Source organism: Nelumbo nucifera, chromosome 4 (assembly GCF_055504915.1).
Source record: "Nelumbo nucifera cultivar China Antique chromosome 4, China Antique-T2T, whole genome shotgun sequence".
Taxonomy (NCBI): domain Eukaryota; kingdom Viridiplantae; phylum Streptophyta; class Magnoliopsida; order Proteales; family Nelumbonaceae; genus Nelumbo; species Nelumbo nucifera.
This window is the reverse complement of record NC_142652.1, coordinates 1,113,305-1,135,195: the sequence shown is the minus strand read 5'-3', so window position 1 is coordinate 1,135,195 and position 21,891 is coordinate 1,113,305. Positions and strand designations below refer to the sequence as shown.

Here is a 21,891-nt window from a genome sequence, read left to right as displayed (position 1 = left end):
TTAAGTTTCTCTGAATTTCAATTGTAGCATTAATTGCCTGTCAGTGGCATCTCATATTTGATCCAAGTTAACTAAGCTATGATAGTTAGGCCATGCAAAGCAATGCAATTTGGTCTGTTTCCTATGATACTCAGCTATGTACATGGGTGCTTTTTTGTGCCAGAAACTTAAAGTTTTAGCATAAATTCTGTGTTTTTGTCCTTGCTATGTCTGGGTATCATAGTTTTTAGTTTATGTTTTATGAAGTTGCCAGTGGTTTTTTTAATATATAATTATGTTGAAGATTCACATGGTGTTCTCTTTTAGTAAAGATATTTACCATAGTTTTCCCCCCTTTTCTTTGAGCAGATGTATGTTTGACCTATGAAAACCAGTCAGCCATGAACAGGCATGATACAAAATGGCAGAAAGGAAGAGATATATGGTGGCAGGTTAGTAAATTAGAGTCTCTGCTATATGTAATTTCTCAGAACATATAGACGGTTTGCATGGATATTCCATTACAGATTCGCTTACCAATCTCTGTATAGTGTGTGCTTAAGGTAGAAAATGATAGGTTCTTTAAGAGGAGTGGTGGCCTTTGTAAATTATAATGAATTAGTGATAAAAACATACTACCAAAGAGATGCTGTTTTGCATTGTCAAACTTGAACATTTAATCTTATGGCATACATGTTGAATGGAAGACATGATTTTTATATTACTATATTTTTGGTTTATTTGATGGTTGAGAACAACCTTCCAGGATACTATCCCTGAATATCCTACAACATGTGAAATTGAATGGGTTGATGCAGAAGATCCACTTTTTCTGCTCTATACCAGTGGGAGCACAGGAAAGCCAAAGGTGATCTAACTGAAAGATTCTTAATAATTTTATAAAATGCATTTGTGTTCAAAAACTGAAATGGTTAATGCAGGGTGTTCTGCACACAACCGGGGGATACATGATATACACTGCAACAACATTCAAATATGCATTTGACTACAAGCCACCTGACATATACTGGTATATTGGCAATTTTGATGGATTTTAGTGACTTATAAGCTTCTACCGATGGAATTAGCTATACAATCAAATTATGTCCATTGAGATCTTACAATCTTTTTCCACCTTGACTTCAGGTGTACTGCAGATTGTGGCTGGATTACTGGACACAGCTATGTTACATATGGCCCTTTGCTAAATGGAGCAACTGTCATAGTTTTTGAAGGGGTATCTAATCCAAACTTATAATTGTAGAATGATGTCTAAGGTGTTAAAAGGTTGTGAATCTGTTATGATATATGATATATCAATCTAATGAGAGAAAAGAAATATTTGGGTCTTCTCCATGTTATATATTGTTTCCATGCATAAATCTCATTTCTCAAGGACTTTTTGATATCCAAATGATATAGAAACTTTGTAGCATGACTTTATTGGAAGTCCTGTTTGCTTCAGAAATTGTAAATTATTTTATTGAAACAGTACTTCCTAAAAGAGTTTTGTCCATCAACAACTTATTTGCCCACTGCACAGCAAAAGCACCTTCAGGTCTTGTCATCAAGATACTTTACATGGGCATTACACTCTTAAAACATTTTTAGACTACATATCTTTGTATCTTTGAGGGGCCATTGCTTAGTGCAATGGTAAAATCTTGGGCTGACAAATGTGAGAACATAGGTTTGAGTCAGAGAATGGCCACTTTGCATAGTTGTCAAGGCGACACCTAGGCGGGCGCCTAGGTGACGCCTAGGCACAAGGCGCCCTTTGAGGCTCGCCTTGCCTAATCGCCAAGCAGTTTTCTACTTCCTACTATAAAATATGTTTTTATTCATTCTTTTTTTAGACTATAATTATAAAATAGACATTTATAAACTAAAATAATCATTTTGTGTGTTTATATGCTAATTTCTTTTTATTATTTTCTTATTTATTAGGGTTTAATCAACACAAACATTGCTAAATGCTGTATTGAACCCTCAAAAAATTTAAAACCTGAACCAATAAGTAAGGAAGAACTTAAAATTTTATCTAATCCGCACATTTTCCTCTTCCATATATTCTTCTTCTTCTTCTACCAGTACTTTTTATTTTCTTCTTTTCCTATAACAAAAATAAGGGTTCAGCCCCTATATTTTTTGTTTTTATTTTCCTTCTTTCCTTTTTTTCTCATGAATATGTTGATTTTCTATACTTTAATATGAAATTTATACTTTTCTTGTGAAAATCATGAATAATTATTAAAGAAATATGGTTATGGTGCCTAGGGAACTAACCTAGGATCTATGCTTTTAACAGAAAAAGTCCATCACCTAGGCGACTAGGCGACAAGGCGCCCCCCAGTCGCCTAGCCTCGCCTTGGCGCCTTGAAAACTATGCCACTTTGTACAAAAGATTCCAAAAGATAGGTCCTTATCCACTCTACCCTTCCCAAGACCCCAGGTAATTGGTAACTGGGACCACTATTGGGTAATGGCTTTTTTTCTATCATTGTATTTTTATGGATTGTTAAAAGCTGTTATTTCTCTAAGTATAGTACCGCAGGGGTACTATTGTAATTTTCCTCTTTTATTTTTATTTCCTGTCGCCCTAGTATATATACTAAAAGGCTGGCTCTGCCAGCACCTTTTTTGGCTCTCAAATCTTTCTTCTCTCCTCTTCTCTCTCTCTTCTTTCTTCCTCTCTTCTTCTCTCTTGCATAACATGGTATCAGAGCGGGACTATCAGATCTGAAAAGGAGAGATCGAGTGAACTGTTCCCTTCGCACCAGACTTCCAGATCTGCTGCCATCATCTACTGTTCGAGTGATTGAAGATCAAGTTTTCTCCTCACGCCTGAAGTAATCTCTCTCATTCCCTCTTTTTTCTGGTCGTGTGCCAGGGCAGAACCTGTACTAGGTCTGCTGGTTGGATGTGAGGTGACTAGCACCTCTGTCTTTCCTTATTTGTGGGGTCGACTGACCCCTGTAAAATCTGTAGGTCGGTGAAGACCTTTTGTGTGCTGCGATAGACGCTTTTGTGCTGAACCTGAAGGTCAGAGTGACCTGTACTTGCTATAACAGCATCTGTGTTTGATGCATAGGTCAAGAAATGACCTGTACGCCCTGTGATAGCAATTAGTTTGTTTCTGTAGGTCAAGGGATGACCTGTTAGTGCTGTAACAGCACCTGTGTTTATCAAACAAAAGGCCTGTTAGTGCTGTAACAACACTTGTGTTTATCAAAAAAGGGCCTGTTAGTGCTGTAACAACACCTGTGTTTATCAAAAAAGGGTAATAGCACCTGGTGGTATCAAAAAGGGTTGTGTTTCTGAAGAAAAAAAGGGGCTTCCTTTCTCCCTTGGTGTTGGCCTTTTTTTTAAAAAGTTTTGTGCCCACTTTAAGAATTTTTTCTTGAATCTGCAACCATGAGCGGTGAAGATTCTGCTACGTCCGGTGTTTCCTCAATGCAGAATGGAATGAGTGGGGGTGTGGACCTATCCTTTCCCATGGCTGTTATTCCTCTCAACGGTTTAAATTATTTAGAATGGTCAAGAGGGATCAAGTTGTACATTACTGCAAGGGGAAAGATAGGTTATATAAATGGGAGAATCAAAGAACCCAATTCTGGGAGTGCTGGATATGACAGATGGAACCAGGAAAACAGCATGGTCATGTCCTAGCTTTTAGTGTCTATGCAACCTCAAATAAGAAGGAATTTTATGTGGGCTGAAACAACAAATGAAATTTGGGAACAAGCAAAATCAACCTATTCTGAGCTGCATCACTATGCAAAAATTTACTAGTTACAAGCAGAATTGTCTACTTGTAAACAAGGGGAGAGGTGCCTTTCTGTGTACTACTCAGACTTAACCTCTGTTTGGAAGGAGTTAGATCATTATCAGAATGTGGACTGGAAGTGTGATGAAGATGCAAAATTATGCAAGAAACTTGTTTCTCAGCAAAGAGGGTTTGCTTTCCTACATGGCTTGAATCCTGCATATGAATCTATCAGAATCCAGATCCTAGGTAGCAAGGATCTTCCCTCCGTCCAGGAAGTTTATGCTCTTGTACAATCAGAAGAAAGTAGAAGGAATTTGATGAACAATTCTAGAGGGGATGTAGTTGGGTTGGCAGCGAAAGGGAGTGTGATTACAGGTGGGGGAAATACCTTTAAGAGGGGGGACTCTCAGAAAAAGGCGGATGACAAAGACAAACTTTGGTGTACTCATTGCTAGAAACCCCGACACACCTGAGATACATGCTGGGATCTTCATGGGAAGATAAAATGGGCTCAAGATTTGAGTGGGGGAAATACCTTTAAGAGGGGGGACTCTCAGAAAAAGGCGGATGACAAAGACAAACTGTGGTGTACTCATTGCCAGAAACCCTGACACACCCGAGATACATGCTGGGATCTTCATGGGAAGCCAAAATGGGCTCAACATTTGAGTAAGAAGCAAGGTTTAGATCTAAATAAAAAGTCAGGACAACAAGGTACAAGAAAGCACACTATGGAAAACATGGCTTCTCAGGAGAATTAACCCCCCATTACTACTGTGACTTAGACACACGGCTCTAGATCTGACCCAAGGTAGGATATTATTAATTCCTTCTGTGACCATTTAGAGATCTATGGTAGAGCAATTCGTCAGATGGATGCTCCTCCCTCAATTTCATTTGTGTCTACATCAGGTAACTCTACCACAACTTTCCATGTAGCATCTCATACCCTTGACACTCCTTGGATCATTGATTTTGGAGCGTCTAAACACAACTGGTACGCCCTCTTACTTTCAAACCTATCACCTCCTTTTTGGAAGAGACAAGGTGAGACTAGTTGATGGATCATACTCTACCATAGCTGGTCAAGGAACCATTTCTCTTCCCTTTGGCCTTACCTTGTCTGATGTTTTACATGTCTCAAAATTTCCCATTAATTTGTTCTCTGTTAGTAGTATTACTAATTCCTTAAACTGCTCAATGACCTTTTTCCCTTCTTACTGTGTGATCCAGGACCTGGCCTCGGGGAAGACGATTGGTAGATGATGTATGGTGGATGGGCTTTACATGTTGGAGAATAAGGCTGGTCTTCAAGTCACAAAGTCTAAGAGTTAGTCTTGTAAGGGTCAAGTCTATTTATGGCATTGTCGTCTTGGTCCTTGTTGTAAGGCTTAATTGTTCTTTATAACTGTTGGTAGTAGGACAGTTTCAGCTACTAGCCCTTTTTTTTTCTTTCTTTTCTTATTGTTCTTATCCTAGGATATGCCACCAGGGGCATACTTGTAATTTCATCTCTTTTATAAAGATTAATATAAATAGAAAACTGGCGGCAGCCAGTACTGATTTTCTCCTCTCATTCGTACCTCTCTTTCTCTCTTTCTCTCTCTCTCAATCACCACAAGCGACCACATGGTATCAGAGCAGGCTTTCTGGGTTGGAGGATACCTACGGTCCTAGCTTCAGCCTTTCTAAAAGTGATTGGACGTGGCTACCTTTACAGAAACCCTAGCGGCAGCTTGTCTCAGTTCTCTCTGGCGGCTGTACCTATATAAATCCTAGCGGCAGCTTGTTTTTTAGTTCTCTCTGGCGGCTGTATCTGCAGAAACCCTAGTAAGTTCTGGAAGCTACTTCTGTTGAAACCCTAGTGGTCCCTAGCGGCGATTTTCTGAGAAACCCTAGTAGTTTCTGGCCGTAGGGTGGTGCTGGTGCAATGAAACCCTAATCGAAGAAGGGTGTTGATGGTGCAAACTCCTCGGTTATCCAGTGCTGAACAGGTGTGTTTTTGTTTCAGTTTGTCTCAGTACTCTTTATCCAATGGTGCGTAGGGCTCATGCCTTGATTATATGATTACTAGTTTGGACATTGGATGGTTAGAGTGGGGGAACCACATTCAGATTGACAGTAATGTCTGTATTGGTGGTGCTGAACCGATGACCGGACTGTTTACTATTCTGTTTGGACGTTGTATTGACTGAACCCTTATTCTCAGCAGTAGTCCCTGAGTTCTCAGCAATTTTCAATAATTTGTTGCTCACCTTCTAGGAGCAAACCCTGAGTTACCATATTCTAGTTGTGGCGGCTGTGCTGTTGGGTGGCATTTGGACTGTTTTTGTAGTCTTCAATGGCAAGTCATGAATTAACCTCACTGGGGAATACACCAACCCGCAACACAGCAAGTATGGGAGGTGAAAACATGGTTTTTCCCATGCCAATTACCCCCTTGAACGGTCTGAACTACCCGGAGTGGGCTAAGAGTGTAAAACTCTATGTAACGGCAAGGGGTAAGGCTGGTTACATCAATGGAAGGGTGAAAGAATCCAAGGGTGAGACGACTGAACATGATAGGTGGGACCAAGAAAACAGTATGGTGATGTCTTGGCTCCTCGCAGCCATGGAACCTGATGTGAAAAAGAATTTTATGTGGGCAGACACCGCCAGTGAGATCTGGGAACAGGCCAGAATTACCTATTCTGAGCAAAGGCATTACGCCAAGGTTTACCAATTGCAAGCTGAGTCCTCAACATGTATACAGGGAAACCGTAGCTTGTCCTCATATTATTCAGCCCTTACCTCCATATGGAAGGAGTTGGACCATTATCAGGCCATAGAGTGGAAGCACGATGATGATGCTAAGGCCTACAGGAAGCTGGTCTCTTAGCAATGAGTGTTTGCTTTCTTGTTAGGGCTGAACCCTGTATATGAACCATTGAGGGTCAGATCCTAGGAAGCAAAGAATTGTCTACGGTACACGAAGTATACTCCCTTGTCCAATCTGAAGAAAGCAGGCAGAGTGTGATGGTTACAACTGAGGGGGAGCAACAAGTTGCCTTGGTTGCGATGAATAACAACTCAACAGGAAAGAAAGGTGATCCTAAGAAGGTAGATGATAAAGATAAACTATTTTGTACCCACTGTAGACGGTCACGACATACACGTGAGACTTGTTGGGACATCCACGGGAAACCCAAGCGGGCAACAAAGAATCAAGAACAGGGTAAAGGTCAGTTGAAAAGAACAAGCACAACACATGTGGCAACTCAAGACACTCAAGTTGCCGGTAGTACTCGGGACCCCCCTAATAAGCCTGACCCCAAGGAGGATATAATGAATTCATTCAAAGAGCATCTGGAATCTTATGGTAGGGCATTGCGGCAAATGGACAGCTCAGTCACTGGTACTCCCTCTACTTCTTTTGCATCTACTTTAGGTAATGTGGCTTCTGCATTCCATGTCACTCCCACAGATTCCCCTTGGATCATTGACTCAGGGGCCTCAAATCACATGACTGGTAAGCCTAACTTATTCCAGTCTTATAGCCTTTTGTCAGGAAGGGATAGAGTGAGACTTGCAGATGGTTCTTTTTCTTCCATTGCAGGTCAAGGATCAATATCCCTTCCCCATGGCCTCAACCTGAATTGTGTATTGCATGTCCCTCAACTTCCCATAAACTTGCTTTCAATTAGTAGCATTACAAACTCCTTGAATTGCAGTGTGACCTTTTTTGCTGACTCATGTGTATTTCAGGATCTAACTTCTGGGAGGACGATTGGTAGAGGAAGCCTAGTGGACGGTCTTTACATTCTCGACAACAAAGCTGGTCTCTCCGTGTCATCCTCAGAGTCGCATAGTCAGTCAAATAAGAGTCAAATTTTGTTGTGGCACAGTTGTTTAGATCATGTTTCTTTCGAAATAATAAAATATTTGTTTCCACTTTTATTCAAGTCGTGTTCAGTGTCAGAGTTCATGTGTCAAACGTGTCAGTTGAGTAAACAATGTAGAACAACCTTTCATTCAAGCAATAAAAGATCAAATGTTCCTTTTCATGTTGTGTATTCTGATGTATGGGGGCTTACAAATGTGATATATGAGGGTGGATATAAGTACTTTATTACATTGATTGATGATTACTCTTGCTATACATGGGTAATTCCTATGCGTAGCAGAGACGAGGTTCCAAAGATAGTGAAAGACTTCCAGAGGATGGTGTTCACGCAGTTCCATGTTGAAATACATATCTTCCAATCCGATAATGTGAATGAATACTTTCATGGGAAGCTCAATGAGTTCTTCGCCTCCCATGGGTCTATTCATAGAAGCTCATGCACCCGAACACCACAACAAAATGGTGTTGCAGAAAGGAAAAACAGACACCTCCTTGAGGTAGCCCGCGGGATGATGTTACACATGAATGTCCCAAAAAGGTTTTGGGTGGATGCTATACTTGCAGCTGCGTATGTCATCAACCGCATGCCCTCTAGAGTATTGAATTACATGGCCCTTCATCAGTTACTGTACCCTCAGTCCCCTTTATTTTCCATCCCCATGAGAGTCTTTGGTTGTCGGGCCTTTGTCCATGATTTGTCTCCCTCCAGAGGTAAGTTAGACCCTCAGTCCATTCCTTCTGTCTTTCTGGGATACCCATCCTCTCAAAAAGGGTATCGGTGTTTTGACCCGGTTAGTTGTAAATTTTTTGTGTATATGGATGTGTCCTTCTTTGAGTCCGAGCCATTCTTCCCTCCTCCCTAGGGGGAGAGCCATAGTGTGGAAGAGGAGAAGCAGGTTCAGGTACCTCTTCCTTCTATTTCGGACCTCACTCCCTTCTGTGTCTTCCAACGTACTCGTCGGAAAGATCAGCAGTGTGATAGAAATGTGGAGCAGCCAAACACTGAGCAACTGACATCATCAGAATCCCAGGAGGTAAGTCCAACCCCTAACCCTACTCCCACTGTGGACGACCTAGACATCCTTATTGCCCAACGAAAGGGAGTCAGGTCCTGCACTACCAAACACCCCATTACTCACTTTGTTTCCTATGATCACATTTCTCCCTCGTACCGAGCCTTCCTATCGACAGTTGACTGCATCCCTGTTCCCAAGAATGTTGCAAAAGCCTTAAAATACCCTAAATGGATAGATGCCATGAAGGAGGAGATTGATGCCCTCCACAAAAATCAGACTTGGGAATTGGTGGATCCTCCAGAGGGGAAAGAACCCGTGGGGTGCAAATGGGTGTTCACAGTTAAGCACAAGGCAGATGGAACAATTGAAAGGTACAAAGCAAGACTAGTAGCCAAAGGGTACACATAGGTATATGGAGTTGATTATGATGAGACTTTTGCTCCGGTGGCTAAGATGAACTCGATTAGGGTTCTCCTGTCCTTAGCTGCTAACTTTGACTGGGATTTGCATCAACTGGACATAAAGAATGCCTTCCTGAATGGTGACTTAGAAGAAGAGGTATACATGGTTCAACCTCCTGGATTCTGTTCCAAGGGAAGTGAAAACAAGGTGTGCAAGCTACGGAAGTCTCTCTACGGCTTAAAATAGTCTCCCAGAGCCTGGTTTAGTAAGTTTCACATGGCAGTTCAAGAGATGGGGTTCCAACAGTGCCAGTCTGATCATACACTCTTTGTGAAGAGATGTCAGGAGCAGGTTGCCGTATTGATAGTGTATTTAGACGATATCATCATTACAAGGAGTTGGAGCTCAGAGATACAGAATTTGAAACAATTCCTTGCATCCAAATTTGATGTGAAAGATCTAGGACTCCTAAAGTATTTCCTTGGGATCGAAGTTGCCTGTTCAAAAAGGGGTATCTTTGTCTCTCAAAGGAAATACACCCTTGATCTATTACGGGATGCAGGTAAATTAGGTGCAAGGCCGGCAGGTACTCCTATGGATGTGGACCACAAGCTAGGTGACTGTATTGGTGAACCGCTGAAAGATGTAAAACAATTCCAAAAGTTAGTGGGAAAACTGATCTATCTATCCATGACCCGTCCAGATATTGCCTATTCAGTTGGGGTTCTGAGCCAGTTTATGCACTCTCCTAAGAAGCCACACATGGAGGCAGCAGAGAGGGTCCTTAGATACTTGAAGAAACATCCAAGGATAGGCCTACTATTTAGTAAACACAATCACCTAAAGGTGGAAGTCTTTACAGATGCTGATTGGGCAGGAGCTATGGATGATAGAAAGTTCACTAGTGGGTATTGCACATATGTGGGAGGGAATCTAGTGACTTGGAAGAGCAAGAAGCAAAGTGTGGTAGCAAGATCAAGTGCAGAAGCTGAGTATAGAGCTATGACACATGGGGTGGCTGAAGTCCTTTGGCTAAAGAACCTTCTAGGTGAGCTTGGAGTTGCTGTTCATAGTCCTATGATTCTTTACTGTGACAACAAGGCTGCAATAAACATTGCCAGCAACCCAGTCCTACATGAAAGGACCAAGCATATTGAGGTGGATAAGCACTTCATAAGGGAGAAACTGGAAAAAAGGGAAATTTGCATCCCTTATGTCAACTCCAAGGAACAACTTGCTGATGTCCTTACAAAAGGACTTCCGTGTTTGCGGCACAATGAGTTATGTGACAAGCTGGGCATGATAGACATCTTCAACCCAACTTGAGGGGGAGTGTTGTAAGGCTTAATTGTTCTTTATAACTGTTGGTAGTAGGACAAATTTAGCTACTAGCCCTTTTTTTTCTTTCTTTTCTTTCTTTTCTTATTGTTCTTATCCTAGGATATGCCGCCAGGGGCATACTTGTAATTTCATCTCTTTTATAAAGATTAATATAAATAGAAAACTGGCGGCAACCAGTACTGATTTTCTCCTCTCATCCGTACCTCTCTTTCTCTCTCTCTCTCAATCACCACAAGTGACCACAGTCATTTATCTTTTGAGTCTTTAAAAGTGGTGTTTCCAGAGTTGTTTAAGTCAGTGTCAGTTTCAGAATTTACTTGTGAAACTTGTCAATTGAGTAAGCAATGTAGAACTCATTTTTCTTCAAAGAATAATAAATCTGAATTTCCTTTCCACATTGTTCATTCTAATGTTTGGGGCTTTGTTACTTTACTATCTGAGAGTGGCTACAAGTATTTTATTACCATTATTGATGATTACTCCAGATATACATGGGTATATCCCATGCGAACCAGGGATGAAGTACCAAAAATTATCCAAGATTTTTAGTGGATGATCTTCACCCAATTTCAAACTGAAATCCAAATCTTTCAATTCAGATAATGCCAAAGATTATTTTCATAGTGATCTCACAGAATTTTTTGCTTCATGTGGTTCACTTCCTCGTAGCTCTTGTGCCTGAACACCACAACAAAACAGTGTTGCTAAAAGAAAGAACTGACACCTTCTTGAAGTGGCTTGGGGTTTACTAATTCATATGAATGTCCTGAAACATTTTTGGCTTGAGGCTGTCCTTTGTGCTGCCTATCTCATCAACCGTATGTCCCCCCATATTAGCTTCCTTTTCCCAAGGCTATCATTCTTTCTATTCCTCCTCGTGTGTTTGGTTGTCGTTGTTTTGTTCAAAATCTGTCACCCACTCGTGGAAAATTAGATCATCGAGCTATTCCTTGCATCATCTTGGGGTATTCTTTCACTCAGAAGGGATACCAGTGCTTTGATCCTGTTTCTCGGAAGTTTAATGTTTCCATGGATGTCTCTTTCTTTGAGAGAGCCTTTCTTCCCTGTTTTTCCTCAGGGGGAGTGCAGGAATGAGGAGAAATTGGTTCAGCTCCCTCCTCTTCTTGAACCTTCTCTTTCGTGTCTTCTTTCATCGTCACAAAAGCCAACCATGTTCAAGAGCTGTGGAGAACCTAGAAGCTGTACCACCAATGCCATCAAACTCTCTGGGGGCGGATCATACCCATTCAGGTATCTTGGTTCCTATCGATGTTCTTGACCCTATTGCTATTGATACTTTTGTTGCTAATGACCTTGACCTTCTTATTGTTCACCGGAAAAGTGTTAGATCTTGCACCACTAAGCACTCCATTTCCCACTTTGTTTCCTATGAAAACGTTTCACCCTCTTTTCGGGCCTTTCTCTCTTCCATTGACAATGTTCCTATCTCTAAGAATATGTCAGAAGCTCTTTCAGTGCCTGAATGGACAGATGCTATGAAGGAAGAAATTAATGCTCTACATAAAAATGGCACATGGGAACTAGTAGATCTTCCTAAGGGAAAGGATCCAATTGGATGCAAATGGGTTTTCACAGTTAAACATAGGGCTGATGGCACGGTGGAGTGCTATAAAGCTCGTTTAGTGGCAGAGGTTTACAAAAGTGTATGGAGTTGATTATGCAGAAACTTTTGCACCTGTTGCCAAGATGAACTCCATTAGAGTCATTTTCTCCTTTGCTGCTAATCTTGACTGGGATTTGCATCAGCTCGACATCAAGAATGCCTTTCTGAATGGTGACCTTGAAGAGGAAGTATACATGGTACAACCCCCTGGTTTTCGGGCTCAAGGTAATGAACAAAAAGTGTGCAGGTTAAAGAAATCATTATATGGACTGAAACAATCACCGAGAGCTTGGTAGTAGGTTCCATGTAGCGGTTCAGTAGAAAGGATACAAGCAGTGTTAATCTGATCACACATTGATTGTGAAAAGAGGGGAAGGAAAAATTGCAGCATTGATAGTATATGTTGATGAAGTTATCCCTGGTGATTGGAAGGATGAAATTCAATAGTTGATGATTTTTCTTGTTACCTAGTTTGAAGTAAAGGATCTAGGTCCTCTAAGGTACTTCCTTGGAATTGAAGTGGCCCGCTCGCAAAAGGGTATCTTCATTTCCCAAAGAAAGTATGCCTTAGATCTACTCCAAAGGAAAATTGGGAGTGAAGCCAGTTGACTCCCCTATTGATCCTAACCACAAATTAGGTGACTACCAAGGTGAACCTATCAAGGATGTGAAACAGTTTCAGAGACTTGTAGGAAGATTGTTATATCTTTCTATGACTCGTCCCGACATTGCTTATGCAGTGGGTGTTCTTAGCCAGTTCATGCATGCTCCTAAGACCACTCATCTTGAAGCAGTAGAAAGAGTTCTCAGATATCTTAAGAAGTCCCCAGGTGCAGGCTTGTTGTTTCAAAAGCACGGGCATTTGAAAGTTGAAGTGTACACTGATGCTGATTGGGCAGGATCCCTAAATGACAAAGAGTCAACTAGTAACTACTGTACCTTTATAGGAGGGAATCTAGTTACCTGGAGAAGCAAAAAGCAGAATGTGGTAGCTAGATCTAGTGCTGAAGCTGAATATCGGACAATGGCTCATGGAGTGGCTGAAATTATGTGGCTAAAAAATTTGTTGAGTGAGTTGGGCTTTCCAGTGGACGGACCTATGACCCTATTTTGTGATAACAAAGCAGCCATAAACATTGTTGCTAATCCAGTGCTATATGATAGAACTAAACACATCAAAGTCGATAACACTTTATTAGAGAAAAGGCCATCACAGGGGAAGTGTGTACTCCTTATGTTAGCTCTGAAGATCAACTTGTAGACATCTTTACAAAAAAGGGTTACACCACTCACGACATCATGATTTATGTGACAAGTTGGGCATGATTGACATCTATGTCCCAACTTGAGGGGGAGTGTTAAAAGCTGTTATTTCTCGAAGTATAGTACTGCAGGGGTACTATTGTAATTTTCCACTTATTTTTTATTTCCTGTCGTCCTAGTATATATACTAAAAGGCTGGCTCCACCAGCACCTTTTTTGGCTCTCAAATCATTCTTCTCTCTTCTTCTCTCTCTCTTCTTTCTTCCTCTCTTCTCTCCTGCATAACATGGATTATTTGATAGCAAGCAAAAGATTACATGCTTATAGGGATACGTACCAGAGAGTGGAGACTAAGGAAGTTTTTGCCTAATGTGCATGATTTTGTTTTTCAAAACAAAAACAACTGTCACATCAGCAAAATCCTTATGATTTTATTGATTTGGCAGTTATTTTTGTTTTGAAAAACACAACCATTCATGTTGCTGAACACTCCCTACGTTGGTACTTGGTAGAGAGATAAGGTAACTAATATTTCATATGACTGAACAGAGCAACTTATGCTAAGTTGCGCCTTTTAAATGGTGATGGTGGATAATCAGGACACAGATACTGCCCCCATGCCTGTGCCATCTATTTTTTGATAATTAAAAATAGATCCCTGTGCCATCTATTTTTATATTTCTACACCACATCAGAGAAATAAATTCATCACTTCATATATATATATAACACTTTTTTTATTTACTTTTAACAACATTTTTGTACAATACCTGCAGGTGCCAAGCTATCCAGATCCTGGACGTTGTTGGAACATTGTTGATAAATACAAGGTGACACTCTTCTATACTGCTCCAACATTGGTCCGATCCCTCATGCGGGAAGGAGATGAGGTAAGAAGAATCATCTCAAATGTTGTATCTAATATATGTGTCTAGTTGATTTTTTTGGATGATATATCTAGGAAAGAATAACATGTCTATGCAAAATATGGATAAAAAATGAGTTTTCTCTTGTAAAAAGAAATTAACTTTAAAAACTACATTTTAAAGTCATCCAAAATGTAGTTTTCTTTGTTCTTTGACTCAGTTTTTTTCCCCTTGTTTCATTAAGCCTCCTGGGTCGAGTGCTGTACTGAATTTGTACCTATTTTTCTGTGTTCTTTTTAATGAAATTACTGTTATTTATCCAAAAAAATTGATAAGTTGGAGTTATGATAGCTTTAGAAAATCAGAAGGTTATGGTCAATTTATTGGCATGGACTGCATGGTCTCAGTGATGAGATGATTGAGTCCTAGTCAAATACTCAAATTGTGTGAGATTTGAAACTCTTTTTTCAAACCAATCAAGTTCTTTTTTTCTCCTAGCTCAACTCTGAATCCCTCTCTTCTTCTCCACAAACAGAACCTTTGGGCTTAGCCTTTCTTTTCCTACACTAATTAGAATTTGGATTAGCTGAACGCTTTAGCTGTTCAGCAGGCTGTGGAACCAATAATTAGGTTCCACACCAGTATTAAATTCATGGGCCCCAATGTAAAAGATGTGGGCCCCATGTATTTAATACTGGTGTGGAACCTTATTATTGGTTCCACGGCCCGCTGAATAGCTAAAGCATTCAGCTAAACCTTGCTCCACTAATTAATCCTTTGGCTCATTTATGAAAACATTTGGCCTATTAATCGATTGGTTTCTCAATTTTATGAATCAGAGAATACAATCCACCTGGGAGGCTTTTCACTTATCCATGGTTATGCTGCTTTCATTTTCTTATTATGATGCCAATAGAGGTTTTGTATGGATCATTAAATTGCATGATCAATGAATTCATAAGATCATGACTTAATTATTTCAAGTAATTCTCTTTTTGTAGTATGTGACTCGCTACTCTCGCAAATCCTTACGTGTTCTTGGAAGTGTAGGGGAGCCCATCAATCCAAGTGCATGGAGGTTTCAAGCTCTCTTTTTTTTGTATAGTGTGCACCCCTCATCCTTGAATGTGAAAATATCTTAAAATAGTTGCTTTTGTATAGGTGGTTTTTCAATATTGTTGGAGATTCAAGATGTCCTATATCAGACACTTGGTGGCAAACTGAGACTGGTGGCTTCTTGGTAACTTCCATTCTTCTGTCTGTGCTACTTTGATTGTACTTACTCCCATTAGAAAATATACCCAATCTTGAATATGTTTTAGTACTACCACAAGTTAATACAGTACATATTTCCTCTTCTAAAGGGTGAAAAATGAACAGAATAGAGTTATTCCTGTTAATGCAGATAACTCCTTTACCAGGTGCTTGGCCACAGAAGCCTGGTTCGGCCACTTTCCCTTTCTTTGGAGTCCAGGTTTGTGTTAGTAAAACTGATATATGACTTTATTTGTTTTTGATTAGTGTATGCTTACAGAATTGTCATTCCATTATCTATCTTGTCATTTTTTTTTGGGTGAGTATACAGCCAGTCATAGTTGATGAGAAGGGAGCTGAGATTGAAGGTGAGTGCAGTGGTTATCTATGTATAAAGAGTTCATGGCCTGGGGCATTCCGTACCCTTTATGGTGATCATGAAAGATATGAAACCACATATTTCAAGCCATTCCCAGGCTATTATTTCAGTGGTGATGGCTGCAGCAGGTACATCTTCACATCATTCAATGTCTGATGCAGGTAGTATTATGCATTTTGCATGGTGGCCAGAGGTTTATAATTTTAAATGGGGCATAAGAGGGTTTTCAGAATATAAGATTGAAGAACTAGGGCAGAGTTTGTTACTTATTTTTAAGCTATGCATATAAGGTGTTAAGTTTCATAATAAAGGAAGACCAACATTTTTTTAAACAGGAAAGGGAAAGTGGCCGAACCAGGGGAGAACAAAGGAAATGGAGAGGAAGAGCAAGAGAGGCTAAGAGGAGAGGTAATCTGGGAGGAGTAAAACTGATTTGGTTTGTGCTAGTAAAACTGATTTCAAATGAAAATTCTGAGTTGGAAGGTTAGAGGTTTGGGGAGTGCGAGGAAAAGATCAGTAATAAAGGAGGCCATTAGGAAAGAAAACCCTGACATAGTAATAATACAGGAATCTAAACTGGCAGAATTTGATAATAAATGGGCTAGAGGTCTGTGGAGATCTAGAGGTCTGAGCTAGGCTTTGTCACCCTCTTGGGGAGCTTCAGGAGGAATTATAATTTTGTGGAGAAATGAGGTAGTACAAGGAAAAGAGGAATTGATAGGTAGATTCACAATCTCAATTAAATTCTGACAAGTGGAGGATGACTTTGAACAGGTCTTGACAAATGTCTATGGACCAAATGGCTATAGGGAAAGAAATGATGTGGGAAGAATTAGGTGACATTAGAGGTTTATGGGAAGGGCCTTGGTGTATTGGAGGAGATTGTAATGTTATAAGATTCACAAAAGAAACAAATAACTAGAGACAGAGAATCAATACTAGCATGAGGAAGTTTAACTAGCTTATCAATACCTTTGAGCTTAAGGAAATTCCTCTAGCACACCATAACTTCACCTGGTCCAACATGCAACTAAACCCAATATGTTCTAAACTAGATGGATTCCTATTTACATTGGATTCGGAAGAGCATTGGGGAGGATTAGTGTCCCGAGCATTACCTGGAGTCACCTCTAACCATTGGCTGATTACCATCTGTAAGGAAGGAAGCTTCAGCATAGGACCTGCACCCTTAAGGTTTTAGAACATGTGGCTGTCCCATCCTAGGTTCCTAAAAAAAGTGGAGTGGTGGAAAGAAAGCAGACCTAGAGCCAATTGGAAAGGAATGAGAGTCCATAGGAAGTGATTGATAGAAAGGGCTAGATGAGAAGGAAACTCAAGGCACTTTGGAGGAGAGAGATAGAGGACAGAGATGGGAGCTAAAAAAGTAGTTGGAAGACATTTTGTATGAGGAAGTCTGTTGGAGACAAAAATCCCAACACAAATGGATTAGAGAAGGGGATGGGAGCACAAAATTTTTTCATGCCTTAGCTAATGGGAGAAAAAGCAAGAATTGATGAGAACAAAAAAAAAGCTGAAAAATGCAAGAAGTTAAGAACAAAAGAAGGGGGCGAAACCCCTGTTCTAGACCCAGAAAAGTTGGTGAAAAAAAAACTAAAATAAAAGAAGAATATGGTGAATAAAAGAAGGGATGGAGCCCCTGTTTCAGACACCAATAATGAGGGAAAAAAACTGAAAACATGCAAGAAATTTAAGAACAAAAAAAGGGGGGGGGGAGCCCCTGTTTTAATCCAATAATATGATTCAAACAAGGAAAGAAGAATGGCTTTAGTCCAACAAAAAGGAAGAGGAGAAAAATGGGGCATAACCACTGTTTTAAACCAATGGAAGAAGAGAACAAAACGAAGGAGGAAACTGATTAACTCACCTGGACTTAGAGGACTGTGTCGGAACAATGGAGGGCTGTTGTTCTCTTCTCTTCCTCAGTTCGGTTCTTTTGTCAAAGTGAAGCCCTTGAGATTATTTTGTTTTTACTTTCAACAAAAACATGATAACATGCAACATGTCCTATTATGAAAACTAAAACCAACCAATAAAATATTATATATTTTATATTTATTTTTATTTAATAAATATTTTATATTATATATGTGTTTCAGGCCACTAAGCATGTGCCTAATACAATTTTTCTTGGCATTTGGGCAAGGCGCTCTTTGAAAAGCGCCTAGCCGCCTAGGCGTTGCCTTGACAACTATGCTTGCCATGTAAGCAATAAGGGTAATTCAGCCCTTCTGCCCTTCTTGTAATCCTTTTACAATTAAGACATTATGAATATAAATTTAAAGAGGGGGCCGGCTGTTTATACAACACCAACCACTCTCTCTTTTCTCAAACCTCTCTGCGAGTTCTCCCTCTCCATCTCTCTTCTTCTCCTCTCTTCTCTTCTCCTTTTCTTTTATTTTTGCTGTTCAAAACCTAAAGCTATTTGTAGTCTTGTATGAGTACTTGGTATCAGAGCAAGATCTAGGCTTCTCATGCGAGTCTGATCCATCCGACCACATGAGAATTGCCTAGGGCTGGAAGAATAGAAAGATCTTTCTTCGGTTGATTATTGGAGGTTATCTGATATTACAGCAATTGTCCAAAGATTGGATCGTGCCCTTGATAACCAGGAAGAATCAGAGAAAGATAAGAGGTTCAAGATAAGTTTTTTGATCAAGATTGGAGGTGGCGATCAGAATTTCAGAGGATTTCAGGATCAAGATCAGTGTTTTCAGAATTTTCAGGGTAAGATTTTATTCTTTCTTGAGATCGGCAGCAAGAATAGTTTAATCTAAGAGGTGCGGTTATAAAAATATCTCCTTTCTACATTCTTTTTGGGTTTTAAGAGAAAAACCCCCAGATCCCGGACTGTTATTGTTTCAGGGAGGTGATAAGATTTGCCTCCCTCAATTTAAGGTTTATTTTTGCTCTCTGGAAGACCCAGTAGAGCTGTTTCAGCAGGACTGTTACTGCTGAATCTGAAATCTGTTACTACTGCTATCAGTTTCAAGACCCCGTAGGCCGACTGTCACAGTAATTAGAAAGTTTCTTTTAATTTACTGAATCTGAATTCTGCTTCTAGACCCACTGTTACTAGTTACAGACCCAGTAGGCCGACTGTTACAGTAATTAGGAGGTGTTTTTTGATCAACTCCTAATCAAGAATGGAGTTTAAGAGCCAAGGGGAGGGTGTTTTTGGGACTGATTCGGGTAACACGACTGAGAACACTTACCAGATTACAACTGTTAAGTTTGATGGATCAAATTACTTAGATTGGGCCAATCAGCCATGATGGCCATTGGGGGTAGATGAAAACTGAATTATTTGTTGGGGGATATGAAGGAACCAACTAAGGAGGATCCCCACTTATGCTAAGTGGATTCAAGAGAATTATTTGGTGATGACATGGCTGTGCAACTCCATGCAGCCACACATCATCCGAAACTACTTATGGGCAAAAACAACTAAGGAAATATGGGATGTTGTGAAAGAAACCTACTCTCAGCCCCTTAATGTTGCTAAGGCTTATGAGCTGAAATGTGATGTTAAAAATCTCAAGCAAGGAGAGAAATAGGTCTCTGTTTAATTTTCAACCTTGAAATCTCTATGGCATGAAATTGACCTTAAAACAAATGAATGGGATAGTCAAAAAGATGCACAGACTTACAGAAAACAAGTTGAAACTAATAGAGTGTTTGAGTTCCTGGCTGGTCTAAATTCTGAGACATCAATTGTTGACAACAGATAGTGTAACTCTATCTCAAGCCTATTCCCTAGTGCCCAATGAAGAGATTAGGAGAAAAGTTATGTTACAGCAGTAGCCTTTCGAATCAGCCCTGGCAGCAGTTAAACCCAAGTCTGGGGGTGATAAGGAAAGGGATATGAAGAAGGAAGCTAAGAAGGATCTAGTATGTGAAAATTGCAAGCAACCTAAACACACTAAAGACACTTGTTGGAAGTTGCATCCACATCTAGTTCCAGCAAAACTCAGAAACAAAAAGGGGAATGCCAATATGGCTGTTAACAACTGATAGTACAACTTCATCGGCCTCAAGAGGCACTCCTCTAGACACTCTAGCTGCTGTCCGAGCTACTCTGACACAATTGGAAAGTGAAGTTAGTAATTCAGTGCCATCTCCTCAGCCATCATCAGCTCTTCCAACCTCATCCTTTGTTCATTCAGGTAATCGGGCCTCAGCTTATCATGCTTCAGCTCTAGGTAATCCAGAACATTTTTTGGTAATAGACTCAGGAGCATTTGACCATATGACTGGCTTGCCATCACTGTTTACTACCTATCATTTATCTTCCAGTAGAGACAAAGTATCTATTGTTGATGGCTCCCTTGTTCCTATTTCTGGCAAGGGAGACATCAAGTTGTCTAATGCCATTTCCTTATCTTCGGTTTTGCATGTTCCTAAACTTAGTACTAACTTGCTTTCAGTTAGTAGCATTACAAAAAACCAGAATTGTTCAGTAACCTTTTTCCCTGATCGATGTGTTTTTCAGGATCTGGAGACAAGGAAAGTGATCGGGACTGGCCGTAAAACGAATTGAATCTATCTGCTAGGAGGGAGTTCTCATTGGGAAGGTAGTGAAACTAAGAGGTCTTTTGTTTCTCAGTCTGTTGATCAAGTGATGCTTTGGCATAATAGGATGGGTCACTTATCCTTTTGGGCTTTGAAGAGTTTGTTCCTAGTTTATTTGAGTCTATCCAGATGTCTAGTTTGAAATATGAAAGTTGTGAACTTGCAAAACACTGTAGAATAACCTATTCATTGAGTAATAGCAGAAGCAATATTCCCTTTGAAATTGTGCATACTGATGTTTGGGGACCTTATCATATCACTGCCATGGGGGGGTACAGATATTTCTTGTTGTTTGTTGATGATTATACTCTTTTTTCTTGGGTCTACCTTATGCATTCTCGAGATGAGGTTCCAAAATTGACTCAGATCTTTTATCAGATGATTTTAACCCAATTTGGGGTCAAAACCAAAATCTTTAGATCCGATAATGCAAAAGAATATTTTGCAAACCCATTAGCCTCTTATTTGCTTGACCATGGGATTATCCATCAGATTACCTGCCCTCTTACACCACAACAAAATGGGGTTGTTGAAAGAAAGAATAGACACATATTAGAGGTGGCCAAAAGCATTATGTTTACCTCCAATGTGCCTATACGTTTCTAGGGAGATGCTATTCTTACAGTAGTATATTTTATCAATCGGATTCCTTTACGGGTTCTTGACATGAAACCTCCATTTACCCTTTTATATCCTGATAAAGAGTTGTTTACCGTTCCCCTTAAAACCTTTGGTTGTACTTGCTTTGTATAGATTCTTGGCTCTCATTGTTCCAAATTTGATCCTAAGGCCTCAAAATGTATTTTCATCGGTTATGCACAAACTCAAAAGGGATATTACTTCTATGAACCCACTTCTGGGAGGAGATTTGTCTTTATGGATGTCACTTTCTTTGAGGATGTACCCTATTATCCAAGGGTTTCTCCTCAGGGGGAAAGTAGTGAGGTTGACTCATCAGAAGTTCCTTCACCTGTCCCATTAAGTGAAGAAGGGTGTAATGGGGAGGGTTGTTAGAGGTGGCAGGATGTGAGAGTATCACAGACAGTGGAGGCAGGTTGATTTTGGTCATCGACATCAGTAGTCCAGGCCAGCCCCAACTTCTTTTGCGGATCCAGATCCAGGTACCACAAATCCTACAGATCTAGATCCAGGTACCACAGATCCTACAGATCTAGATCCAGGTACCACAATCAATTTGACAGAAATTACAGATGGGATACCTTCCGCTGATGAACCTTCACCTTCAGTAGATGACCTTGATCTCCCCATTGCAGTCCGTAAAGGAAAACGCCGTTGCACCACATCCATAGCCTACTGCATTTCCCAGTACTTGTCCTATGATCATCTATCCCCCTCTTATAAGTCCTTTCTTACATCCATTGCTAATATTCCCATTCCCAGAACAATATAGGAAGCTTTGTCAGTTCCTGAGTGGAAGGATGTATTAAAAGTAGAAATGGATGCCTTTATCAGAAACAATACCTGGGAGATAGTTGATCAGCCTAAAGGGAAGAAATTGGTTGGA

At 40.2% G+C, this 21,891-nt stretch overlaps 1 protein-coding gene across 3 annotated transcripts in view; it reads left to right on the top strand.

Moving 5' to 3' along the window:
- LOC104591930 (acetyl-coenzyme A synthetase, chloroplastic/glyoxysomal-like) overlaps positions 1-21,891 on the top strand; it is a 55,581-nt gene that overhangs the window by 6,597 nt on the left and 27,093 nt on the right. For all 3 annotated transcript variants that reach the window (XM_010251082.3, XM_010251084.3, XM_088903524.1), the window contains exons 6-14: positions 349-431; positions 746-847; positions 921-1,009; positions 1,126-1,216; positions 14,054-14,167; positions 15,145-15,221; positions 15,305-15,383; positions 15,549-15,617; positions 15,729-15,904. In XM_010251082.3, the coding sequence (XP_010249384.1) occupies positions 349-431; positions 746-847; positions 921-1,009; positions 1,126-1,216; positions 14,054-14,167; positions 15,145-15,221; positions 15,305-15,383; positions 15,549-15,617; positions 15,729-15,904 (880 nt within the window). The remainder of the gene's footprint in view (positions 1-348; positions 432-745; positions 848-920; positions 1,010-1,125; positions 1,217-14,053; positions 14,168-15,144; positions 15,222-15,304; positions 15,384-15,548; positions 15,618-15,728; positions 15,905-21,891) is intronic.